At 45.1% G+C, this 13,152-nt stretch overlaps 1 protein-coding gene across 1 annotated transcript; it reads right to left on the bottom strand.

Annotated features, from left to right (window-relative positions):
- Window positions 1-9,432: 9,432 nt before the first annotated feature.
- LOC138520312 (ribonuclease H-like) lies at window positions 9,433-9,882 on the bottom strand. Its single transcript, XM_069632749.1, has one exon. It carries the CDS (start codon window positions 9,880-9,882, stop codon window positions 9,433-9,435), a length of 450 nt encoding a protein of 149 aa, XP_069488850.1.
- Window positions 9,883-13,152: the final 3,270 nt, after the last annotated feature.

The raw sequence follows: 13,152 nt of genomic DNA, 5'->3' as shown, positions 1-13,152 counted from the left end.
TGTCATGGGGTTCCCTTCCCCATGTTCAACACAGTTCCACAAGATGGTCCTGGGGTTCCCTTCCCCATGTTTAACATAGTTCCACAAGATGGTCTGGGGGTTCCCTTCCCCAAGTTAGACACTTTTCCACAAGGCTTTAAATTTGAATATGTGTGATTTTATCGAATTATGAAACAAAGAATGAATTTTGAACAAACCCAAACCAAATTCTTTTTTCAATGTTTTTTGGGGAGGATCTCCGTCAAACCGCACCTTTTCTAAAATACTTTTCCCCACCCCAAAAACTACTATTCCCTTTCCCAACCACATGTGTAAATCTTTTAAAAATTCATAATTTTTTGGATGTTTTGGGTTTGTTCAAAATGCATTCTTTGTTTCAGAATTTGATAATATCACTGCACACCTTTAAATTCACAAGTACATCCACTTGTTATGTTTGCCTTTTATTTTCATCACTTGCACAACTCTTGGGCCGCCCAGCCTCAGTCTCTGGATTCCTTTTGGTTCACTCCAAGGAAGGATTCCTCAGTCTAGGCACAGTTGTCAGACCACACAGTCCACCCATCAAAATTCGTGCCACCGATAACCCTATGCACTTTACAATAGTTCATACTTTCTCATAGGACTTCCTTGACAACATAGGTTTCCTATCTGCCTGTGTGTTATAAATCCACATATTCTTCAGGTATACTTTTTGATTCCTCTTGCCTTTATCAACATGTGACTCTCACAAACTTTCCTTTCTGGTATTTCATATGGCTACCACCTTGCTACCACAATATCCAATAGTGTTTCACTTTGGTCTTTTATTTTTTGTTGGTAAATTGAATTTTATTGATTTAAACATAACCAAGCATTGAACATCTCAATCAAACATGAAGCATGGACCCTGTACAAGCAATACTGATATCATAACTTGCCCCAAGAATTAAAATCCCTGACTCCCCCCCGAGTAAACCCATCATCTAGCATCTGGATTTTTAAAACTGTGCACAAGTATATCAAACAATGTCTGAGTTGTCTCAAGAGCCCAACTCACATCATACTGTACTTTGTGATGCTCTCCTATTGTCTATTGTCCACCCAGGCCAGACCGGGTCTCACTTTATAGTCCACTGACGCCCTTCCACCTCACCCAAAGGTATTACAGCATTGTTGCCAGTCCATCTCTATGGATGCACTCCCTTGGTGAATCTCTGCATTGATCTTCTCCATCAAAAATAAGTCTTTAGCTGTGTTTGACCACTCCTTCAAGGTAGGAAGGGCTGTCCTCTTCCAGTACCTAGCACAACATGCTTGTCGCTACTAGGAGGGGGAAGTGCACCAGTGGTGAAAGGACATGCCACTCGTCCTCCCGTCTTTCTAAACCAAATAGCAGCAACATGGGATCAAGCCTGCACTCCGAGCCTCCCACATCCTTGCTCCAACCCAGGAATTCTGCCCAGTACATCTGCACCCTGGGGCAGTCCCACCACATGTGCCAATAGTCTTTTGCATTACCAAAGCTGTGCCAGCACTGAGGGTTCACTGTGGGGAACATCTTAGAAAGACTCGTCAGATCATATTGCCAGTGGTGTAATAACTTCAGGCCATGGAGCTCATACTGGCATGATATCGATGTCTTAAAAGCTCTTTTGTTTATCTGTTGCCAGAGTTGTTCATCCAGCTCCATCCCCATGTCCCTCTCCCACCTCCTGTGAAGTTCCTGCACTGCTCCTACCTTTGGTTCTAGCAGCGCCCATAGAAACGTGAGATGAAACCTTTCATTTCTGTGTACCTGTCAAGGACTTTTTCAATTGGCATAAGATCCCTCTGAATTCACTCTTTCCACTTTTCTGCTGTGAATATTCCCTTTAGCCTAAGGTACAGGATCACCGATAATTTGCCTATATCCAGGGCCTCTCCCAAATCCGGTATACATATGGCTTTCCCTCTTTTCCACAGTTGACCTACCCTGGTTAGCCCAACCTCAAACCATGACTGAAACATTGCGACCTCTGGTATGGCATCTCTTACAGGTGGGGCCCAAATGTGGCTCAAAGGGAAGGGCCATGTAGTAATCCCGCCCACTCTCCCTCTCATGCTCAACAACTACCAATGGACCCCGAGGATCGTGTGTTCTCGAATTCTCCTCGGAAGCTTTCCCCTTTGGACACAGAGCCATTCCCCCACCGTTGCCGGGAGCATATGCTGATTTTCCAAGTATATACACTGCCTCCCGGAGTCCTCCCTCACATGTGAGACCATTGCCCTAAATTGTGCCACCCTGTAATACAGCATCAGGTCCGGGAGCCCCGCACCTCCATGATCCTTTGCCAGTATTAACGTCTCGTATCCCACCCTGGGTTTCTGATTTTGCCAAAGAAACCTTAAAATGTGTGTATTAGGAGTGGCCAGCAGGGGACGCACAGATGAGCCCAACCTCTGTGTAAGCTCTGTGATCCTTGGTCCTGAAAGTTGCTTCAGACCCCACCTGCGGACCCACCACCCTGGAAGCAATGTGTGGAGTAGATGCATGAACCAGCCCCCGTGCTTTTGAATGAAAGTCTGGAAGAAATCGGTGGCGGATTTCCTGAGAAGCGTGCCTGCGGTGGCCTTCCTTGAAATGTGTTGCAGAAAAAGGAAATGGTCCGGCGCCTGTGAGCACGAAAAGGAAGACACTCTGTGGACTCGTATTGTGGAAGGCCAAGAGCGAATTGCAAGTTACCAACGGAAGGTGTGGGCTGAGGCAACAGTCCCAAAGACGTGGATGCATCAAGGAACGACACCGGTTCCCACATCTGAATGGAACGGGAGATCCGTGAGTGGATGAGCGAAGTCTGGCAAATTGCCCTGGTAGGGCCCGGGAGGTAAGCCAGTGGGCCTCCTCAGCACCTGTGGATACCAGCTGTGCCCAGGACCTCTTGCCCACCACACACCAGGCAGTGATCGGGAGAAGATTGAGCGGCCCACTTCTGAGACGGCATGCTGTGGAGCTGCGAGCAGAGCCTCTGCCGACCCCAGGGGCAAGCCCTGGATGAGAGACCCGCTACATCTGCCCAGCTCACTGGATACCGCCCAGCTAGACCACCGCTCGATGTGACCGTTAAGTCCAAACCTACCATTTGGTGGGACGGACACACAGACCCTGACCCAGTGGGCATTTGAAGCACATAGTGGCTCTTGCTCATGCTGGTCTACCCTAAGCATCGATAAAAAATCCAATCGTAACAACGGAGGCTGCATGCTCCATACGCACTTTGGTTCTGACCCCGCTGCAATGTGAAAGGACATGCCACTGAAACAGAGAGATAGGACCATAAATAATTCACAGCCTCATACACATTTGGACCAAGATACAAGACAACATACTTGAGTCTCTACCCGTCCTGAAGTTATCCATCGCACGTGGCCTCTGAAAGTGAGAGACCCCCAAAAATGCAGTTAATTTTCCCAATTAAGTCAATCAGGACACTTCCCTTGAGGGAATGAGACCAAGACCAAGTGCTGGTTATATCAAAAGGCTTTATCTAGAATAGGGCAAGCAGAATCTACTCTGCTCACGCCAAGAGCGCTCTGCAGAAAACATGTTACAAATTACTTTTATACAGCTTTATCGTCATCAAACAGAGGGAAGGCCTAAGGGGCACATGAACAGTTGGGATTGGTCACTAGGGGTGAACACCTATAGGTGCCATAGGGTCAGAGGGCTGTGGTTGGCTCAGGAGCACGTGATGTTGTGATGATGCTTCTCGGATCAATCGGTCAGCTGGGCTCATCAAATTGGTATGCGGGATCGGCAACTGCTGTGATATTTCTTATTAAATAACCATTTGACATTTGCCCTTGTGGCCACACACTCCCATTCATCCAATACCATAATCTGCTTTGTCCAGCGTGCTCTGAGACCTGTGAGCTTAGACACTAAAGGAAAAGACATTGGCATTTTGGCATTGTTGATACAATACAAGATATATTGGCTAAAGAGGTGCACCTTTTGAGGTCATTGTGTGGTCTGGAATGTCCATCTGATAAACCACAAAGAGGACTCTAAATCTAAGGCCTGAATTACACATTAAAAGACTAGGTCACAAAGAGGCAAATACCACAATGGTCATAAGTCTTATTGTGGGGGTTAAAGGCCGGTTGTTTAAACATCATTACATCTCTGCTGATCTGCTTTAACACTATGAAGGGTGGAGGGGAATCAAAACACCTTTGCAGTGTAGTTTTGCATTGCACGGGAAAACAGGGCTTTCAGAAGCAGTTTTTACATAAAGGCTTTTCACACGTGGCTTATTACATTCTGGTTATATTCGTCTAAAGTATGTTATATTTTCTACCTGGCTGAGTATTCTCGTTGTTACAAAAATCATGGTGAGAATCTGCATATACTTAGGTGTTTTGTTCATGCTACGTTGAACAGTTCATGATTAGATTCTGCACACACAGGTCTTAACACAAATTGTCATAATACGATCATACTGGTTAGGGCGATTGGCTGCTGTACTGGTTTTACACAATATCATGCATATATTTACACTAAACTTAAAAACGAGGTAGCGTTGTGCTGACATGTACAGCGTTATGCTCTGTTATGCATTTTGTTATTGCAATCCATCTCTATTAAACAACATCATACTACATGCTAACACACATCACACTTTTATAACTGGATTCTAACATTAAGGCTTTTGAGTACGCATATATTGTACAGTGTGCTAATGTTCTAGTACAATTCTTGCATTATTCTGCATGAAATGAGCAGCTTACTCAGATCGCATGCAGAAAGACACTTTGGTTTTCTTCTATTAAAGCGCGAACAATCAAACATACTTGACGGTCGTTCTAGCTGTTTGACCATGTTTTAAAGAATATGGGGATGGTATTCTTTATGGCCTGGGTCTGTCAGGTGGGGGGCAGGTTTATAGAGATGAACGACTTCTGTTGCTTGTCCCTGTGCTGGGCCGTGGCAGGGTCAATGAGGTAAGACGGAAGACAGAAGATACAGTGTAAAGTTTATTGCATTCTCGCAGCTAGTCTCCCATGAGAAACGAACCACTGCAGAGATGGCAAAGGGGAGGAAGTGGGGGTAGTAACTTGTCTGCTGTGTGCCTGGCTGGGAGAGCTGCAGGCCAGCGTTCTTATTTCATAACTGGCCTGCCATTATTAACTAACAAAATGGAGTCAGTGGCCCACCAAATGGAGTCTCGTTCAACTCTAGTCTTATGCTGTCTTAAGTGACGTCACAGTTCCTAGGGGTGTTCCCGCGCAGGAGCTCTGGGTTCGGGGCCCTGAACCCAAAGCAGCCGCACTGGTCCTAGACAGGAAGGACCGCCGGTCAAGTGGCAAAGCGAGTAGAGCGCTCGGTTTGACATCTGTGCAGAGCTCGCTAATGCAGGTTCGAATCCCGGCAGAGCCAAACTCAGCCTTTCATCCTTCCGAGGTTAATAAATGAGCACTACACAGCGTGGGTAATAATAAGCAGCGCTCAGATACCTGAGGGTTCGTAGCACTATATAAATGCCAAATTATTATTATTATTATTATTATTGTTATTATTATTATTATTATTATTATTATTATTATTATTATTATTATTATTAATAATGATAATAATAATAATAATAATAATAATAATAATAATAATAATAATAATAATAATAAGTGTAAGAATGGAGGAGGAGGAGGTTCCAAGACCCCCTCCTACCACACATTCCCCTCTTTCATTTCTTAAGTAACTAATATTGTAACTGCCCCAACCTCTTACACTCTTCTTCCTCAGCCACTGCTTCATCCCATGCAGGTGTTCCGTTTATTGGCATCCATGCTATACATACTGCCCTGAGGCTTCCCCCCTCTGGGGTGCAGGTCATATATATACACCTACCTTGTACCATTGTAGCTCTTTGGGTTGCTTTATAGTTGTGTGATATACATTATCCACTAATGCCCTTTATTGTATATGGCAGTCATTCTTTATTTGGGCTCTGAACTATCTCCTATTTGCACTTCTGCCTCGTGTTTTATTTGCGCCACTCCATTTGCATGGCCCATTGTTACCATTATCAGCGCACCATTAGGTACAGCATTGGCGCAGCATCTGAGTCCTAATTGGCACACACAAAAAATAAGGAGCAAAAAGACGATAAGTGGTATGAGGAGTTTTACTGTCATTCCAAGCCACAATGGAACCCAGGAAAAAAGATTGTTCGAACCAGGTGCTGGGCTGGGCTCCCCCTTCATCTTTCATATGTTCTCTGAGGTTGTGCACCGCTGCTATGACATGAGAAAGGGAGCAGTTGTCCGCATCTGCAGAAAGTACAAAAGTGCAACATGCGCTCCAGATTTTTCGGCAATCACCTCCATCCATTGCTGTTAACAGGACTAGCACATACCTGTTCTGCATGGTCACTAATCGAAATGCTCAAAGTTCCACTTTAATGACATTGAATCCTTCTTCAATGTCATTGGCCAGCTTGATGAGTTCCCATCTCGTTATCTGAAGCCATTTTGCATTCGCTCTCGCCTGGATGCTGGGAACTAGGGACGCGAAAAATGTCTCGATGGAGCTGAACAACCGGAATCGATCAGGGATCTGCGCCAGGAGTTCTGATGATCTGGCTGAGATATAGTTTGATGATCGTTTCTTCCTCTGCATTGTGCTCTGTAAACTTTATTCACCTATGGCAAACACAGGAACCTCTTCAGGTGGCGTTGGGGACAGTTCGTTTGGCGCTGCCACTCATGTGCCTTCTCCTTGGATGTGGCTGTCTGCAATCACCATCATTGCGGAATGCAGCGTTGCCAGAGAGCACGTGCACCTCCATGATTGCGGGAGGTGCAGGTACGCCAGGTTGCCGCAAACTCAGTATGTGTCCATCATTGCTGCCGTTCCTTTCTTCATGTCAGGTATTATGAGAGTTTTGCTGCGGTTTTTGTTTTCCCCCATGGTCTTTTTACCTTCCCCATGGAAGCAGAGTTCGTAAGAAATGTCTTTTTGCAGTTTGAAGGGTTTTTCGATTGCAGTAACCCAAGTGAGTTTCATTATATGTTCAGTCCATATGGGAGCGCATGTTCGCTGTATCCATGAAAGCTTTTCTTCAGACATCCCTCGCAGTGCTTCTGCCTTGCACAATATTTCTTCATTCTGCCACTTATTGTCCGAGTGCAGCGTCCCCTTTATCAGCAAGAAAGGCTCCTTTACACAAATTACTCCTTGCGGCCGGGAGTAACATGTCCGCTCGTTTTGTAATAACTCAAATGAAACTATGTGTGCTTGAAAAGTATTTTTGATTCCACACAGCGCGAGATGTAAGAGACACTTTGCCTCTGCAAATGGAATTTCTTGTGGCAGCAATACCTTAGGGGTGCCCGAGGCATGGGGTATAAGCATGCAAAAGTAAGAACTTTCATTTGTTGTCTGCTTTGCCTTGTTGCTCATATCAGCATACCATTTGTTTGTTTGGTGTGGGTGCTGAGAATCATCAACTGTATCTAGGCCGGATTTATAATTCTCTTCCGATTTTTCCTGTTGTGTTGCCCTCTTTTTCCTCCTGTGTCCAACCCCCTCATTCCCCTGGACCTCCTTGTCATTCCCTTTTCCCTCCCACTCTGTTTATAGGTTGGAGTAGCTAATGGCCATGTGTTTGTTATCGCTGTTCCCTTTGCTGGTGGTTGTGCTACCTAATGATGTAGTTCCTGTAACTGGCATCGTTGTTGGGTATGGGTGGTTTTGTACCCACGTGAGTTCTGAAGGTGTTCTATCATTCATTGTATAAACACTAAAATCAGATTCATTCAAATATTGGGGCTTTTGAGTGGCCTGAATCATTTTACCATTTGTAGTAATATTGTATTAATTCCTGTGACTCCCGTCGGCCCATATTAACTTAACGCCATCCCAAATTAAATGTGTTCCTTCTATAATTGATGTTATGCCCACACCCCCCTGGCTTATATCAATTGAAATAAAATCTATTGTCCGATACATTACCAGGCCAAATAACGTTGAAAAAAACACCACAGCACACACATACAACACACACTCATATGAATAGCTAAGATAAACACTTCTTCTTCTTCTATTCCGATCTACACTATCATTCATTGCCGCTGGGGCCTCTTCCATGCCCATTGTAGCTCCAAATAAATGAGATATAAGCATTTGTTAAGCATGCATGTTGAGCTTTCATTATTTACACCGTTTACTCGTAAAACACTTCATTTTTTCAAGTTTTCTGCATTTGCTTTTTGTTTCTTAATACAAGTAAATGTTTTGGCATCCTTCCTTTCTTCCTCCCCACACCTCGAGTTTGGGGAAGAGGAACTGAGGGAGACAATTTACTGTCAACTTGAAACCAACAATGAAGAGAAATGGATCATAAAAGAGAGAGAGAGAGAGAGAGAGAGAGAGAGAGAGAGAGAGAGAACATGGAGGTTGTTTATCCTCATCTTTGTATAGATATTTTGCATTTCATCAGAAGTTTTTCATCTTTACATCCCACACTTATCATTACTCATTGAGGTTATGCACCCTTTTGAAAAACTCTCTTTTACTCTTGGTTTACCCCTGTTCTGTTCCTGCAATCTATTTCTATACTCCTGTTTTTTCACTTTCTATGTTAGTGCACTCTGCTCATTTCTGCCATCTTCATAGTCTGTGCACTCTGTATTACAATGAGCCTTCGAAACATCTGTCTAGTGCACCCAATACCCTAAGCCCTGCACCTTGACTGCCGTAGGCATGCAGTATATTACCTTGTAAGGACCATGGAACCTTGATCCGTCCCATCTTCGCACAAAACTTCTCACGTATACCATGTCACCTGTCATCAACTGGCAGTCTGGGCTATCTGTTGCTGGAGTGGTCTTGTCTGTGGCAATTTCCTGTGTAAATGCGGGTGCTATTTGTTTTGCTCTGGCTCGTGCTGCTCTTGTAAGATTTCTAAGATACTCATGAAACTCTTCTTCTAGTACTGTGGCACTCTGATGTGCAACTGACTGTCTGCATAGGGGTGAGTGGGCTGTGTGCATCCTTCTACCTGTCACAATCTCATGGGGTGACAAGTGGTGGTCCTTACTGGGCTGATTCCTCATCTCAAAAAGTGCTGGGGGTATAAAATATACCCAGTTCTTTTTGAGTGTATGGCACAATTTTGACAATCTGCTCCTGTGCAATCCATTAATTTTATCAACAACTCTGTTCGATTGCGGATGATAAATCGTACAGAGCTTGCGAATTATACCTAGCATTGCAGTTATATGCTTAAGCATGTCATTCACAAAGTGCGTCCCATTGTCAGAATGTATGATATCACAAAAGCACCAGCTGGGAAATACTTCCCTGATCAAGAATTTGGTGGCACACTGTGCGTCAGAGGCTTACTTGGTGGCAGCATCCGCTGCAGCATTCCCCAATGAGATGACATAATCATCTCGTGTGTGGGCCTGTCATTTCACGACTGCTACAAGTGTAGGCTCTTTCAGCACGTCACTTAATTCCCCTAGTAGTGTTGCATGCTGGACTGGGGACCTGTCTTCCCTTCGGAATCCTCTCCTTCCCCATCTTGCTAACCCTCCATGTACTGTTGTTGCCATGTAGGCAGAGTCTGTGTAGATGGTGACTATGCACACTTTTGCTGTTTGCAATGCTTCTATGAGTGCCACTAGTTCTGCTGCTTGGGCTGAGAAGTGTGGTGGTAATCTCTTTTGTACAATCACTTCAAATTCCCCATCCTCCACCTGAACTACTGCTGCTCCTACGTGTTTTTCTCCTGTTTCATAATCTATGGAGGCAGACCCATCAACGAAATACATTTCTCCTTCTGGCAGTGCATTTTCGTGTGCTGTAGGTGCGTTACCATCCACACCTGTGTATGTGGCACGGTCATGCTGCTGCATGTCTTCTACTGTTCATGCTTCTGTTAGAAATGTAGCAGGGTTTACACTTTTGCACCGTATGATATGAATGTTCGCACTGGATATGATGAACTCATACGCTGTTGCTCTTTGGGTAGTTAGTGTGCTTTTTGATCTTTCCAGTATGGCAAAAAGAGAATGTTCTACATATAACGTGACGGAGCATCCCATCACGATTGCAGAGCTTTTTTCGATTGTGAACACGGCGGCTGCGAGAGCCTGTTCGCAAGCTAAATGTCCTTGAATTAATGCATCCAGTGTTCCACTGTAGAATGCCAGGGGCTTGTGACCTAGGGATGTTTTCTGTGTTAGTACAGCTGTCATGAGTGTGCCATTTCAGTGTGAGAACAGATAACATTTGCACTCATGATTGGGGGTTGCTATAACTGGGGCAGTGGATATCAATTCTTTGAGTGTGTCAAAAGCTGTGTGCATTTATTTTGTCCACTGTAATTTAATGTTTTCTTGTTGCGCTTCCTTGAGTGCCTGTAATAGGGGTTTTGTGTATGCTGCATAATCGAGTATGCAGGCTCGGCAGTAATTACACATGCCAAGGAACGTCTGCATCTCTTTTACTGTGTTAGGCTCTTTTACTGCTTTTATCGCTGCTGCTCTGTTAGATATTATTCTCTTACCATCTTTGGATATCAGCAGACCTAAGTATAGCACTTCTGTCAAGCAATATTGCAGTTTTTGTCTGTTCACTTTGTACTCTTTCTGTGCCAACTGTGTTAACAGGGTGATGGAATCCTCCCTGCACTACTCTACGTCTTTACCGCAGACCAACAAATCATCTACGTACTGAATGATTGGACTTGTTGTGTGTATGTTTCCAAGATCTTCGTGCAATATTCTGTCAAAAATACTGGGACTTTCGCAGTACCCTTGAGGCAATCTACAGTGCTCATATCTTTTCCCCCCTAGTGTAAATGCTGTTAGGTACCAGGAACCTGGGTCGCATGGCATTGAAAGGAATGCATTTTTCAGATCTGCCACTGTGAAATGGGTGGCTTGTGTTGGGATGCTGCATAATATTGAAGCAGGATTTGGGACAAGAGGGAACTCCTTCTGTACTATGTCATTGAGGAGGCGTAGGTCCTGGATCATCCTCCATGCCCCTCCCTTCGCTTTCTTGATTGGGTAAATGCAAGTGTTGCAGGGCGAATTGGATGGCACTATTATTCCCTGTATCATTAATGCATATATTGTTTTTTTTTATTCCCTCTTTTGCTTCCCTAGATCGGGGGTATTGTTTTACCCGGGGTAAAATGGCTCCGGGCTTGAGGTTTATCTTTACAGGTGTCACTTCATGCAGCAACCCTACATTGTGTGGGCATGTGGTCCACAACTGCTGTGGTACTTGGGACATGTCTTCCTCAAAGTATGCTGGTGGTGCTTTAATGATTGCTACGAGGGGTAGTGGCACCTCTCTTTTTTTAATCATTACATGACAGGGGATTGCAATCTCCATCACTATTTCCCCATCATCTTCTGTGTCACTAAAAAGTTCCACGTCTGTCAAATCCTGCAGGGACGTATTGGCGTTGATCCACAGCACTGCTCTCCACTGGCATCCCTGCATGTCCATTGCAATTACTGCTATTCTTTGTGACGACACCTCTACTGCATGTATATCCGAGGACACTATTGAGCCTGGCACTATCTCTGGGTCTGTGATTGGGCGAAAATGAATTCTGAAGGCACTCTCCATTTTTCACTTTTCAACTGTTGCACCACTCCCGCTAGTATCCTCAACCCTTGTATGAACATATCTGATCTACAGGTATGCCACATGTTTGCAGGAAGTTTGCTTGAGTGTGTATCACTAGCATGGCGTGAATCGCGCATATGCCTGGTGTAGAGCACACTATTCCTCTGCCAGTGAAGGATATGGTCATGTTGAGTTTGCTGAGAAGGTCCCTTCCCAACAAATTAATGGGCGACTCTTCGTAGTACAGCAGGGGTGCCCATACAGTTTTCCCCCCACCGTTATGTCTAGCTCTTCAGTGCATGGAACCTCGACCACCGCCCCAGAGAATCCTTGCGTTTCCAAAGTCCGGTTAGAAAGCAGGAACCTGCCCTCCTTGATGCATGATTTTTGTGCTCCCAAATCCACCATAAAAATGAATTGTTTGTTTCCTATTGCCACCCCCACCAGTGGTTCCTTTGCTGCATTAAGGGTCTTCCACAGTACTGGACACGCAAATGTTCCCTGTGGGCTGTCCTATGCTGAATGCCATGGGAGTTCATCAGTGTCAAAAACATTTCCTGTTGCCATTGCCGTCCCTCTACATGGTATAGGTGCTCCGATTGTAGTGGTAGCGTAAGTGTTGCCACGGTTGGGGGTGGTACGTTCATGAAACTAGGGGTGTTGGGATGTGTTTTGTGGGGGCATCTGGCGCTCATTCATGTACCTAAGGTTGGGCTGGCTCTCCCTTCTATTTCCACCCATCAGTAACCCATAGGGGTTCCCTGGGGGGCGGTGTCCATTCTGTTGTTCGGTTGAGTACAAATGAGTGGACCTGCTACGACATTCTCTCATGAAATGCCCCCACCTCCCACAATTACAACACTGTCCTGGCCTTCCTGTTCGGGGTCCTCCGTACCCGGCACCCCCTCTTCTTGGCCCCCTGAATCCTCCTCTATTGCCACGGCCACCTCTCAACAGCCACTGTGGTCCCTCATACTGATTTTCCCCTGACCATGAGACCTGGCTATTACCTGTCCAGTTTAACGCCATTTGCATCGGTATTCCCATCTGTCTGTCGTCCTCCTCCCGCTCCCTTTCTGCCGTGCTGGATGCTGCTACTGCACTAACCTTCAATAGTTTGCTTTATACTAATTTAGCCTCATCTGCCAACCGCTGCTGAGCTATCTCCTTTTCCTTCTCTTTGATCCTTTTACAGTGGTGCACTATTATGCTTTGAATTTCAGGCCATCCCTTGGCTTCTAGCCCAGCTATTTTATCAAGGGCCTTCTGTACTTCCTTTGGGAGCCCTCTTTTTTATAATGAAATAAAATAGGGAAGTTGATTGGTCCCAGGCCGTGCCCGTTTCACTCTCCACATGTCCTGCACCCGGAGAATGAAAGACATTGCATCTTCCTCCTAATCTCCCATTGTACACTGCATTACTGACTGTAAATCTGGTGTGTCTGTAAATGTTTCTCTCAGTGCATCCCACACTCGTGCTCGTACTGTGTTGAATGAGGCCCCATCACGACAGTCACAATCCAATGTTATTCTGGGAAACC

Source organism: Ambystoma mexicanum, chromosome 13, assembly GCF_040938575.1.
Source record: "Ambystoma mexicanum isolate Mex_15411 chromosome 13, UKY_AmexF1_1, whole genome shotgun sequence".
NCBI lineage: Eukaryota > Metazoa > Chordata > Amphibia > Caudata > Ambystomatidae > Ambystoma > Ambystoma mexicanum.
Note: the sequence above shows the minus strand (reverse complement) of the source record. Positions and strands in the feature narration are given on the sequence as shown.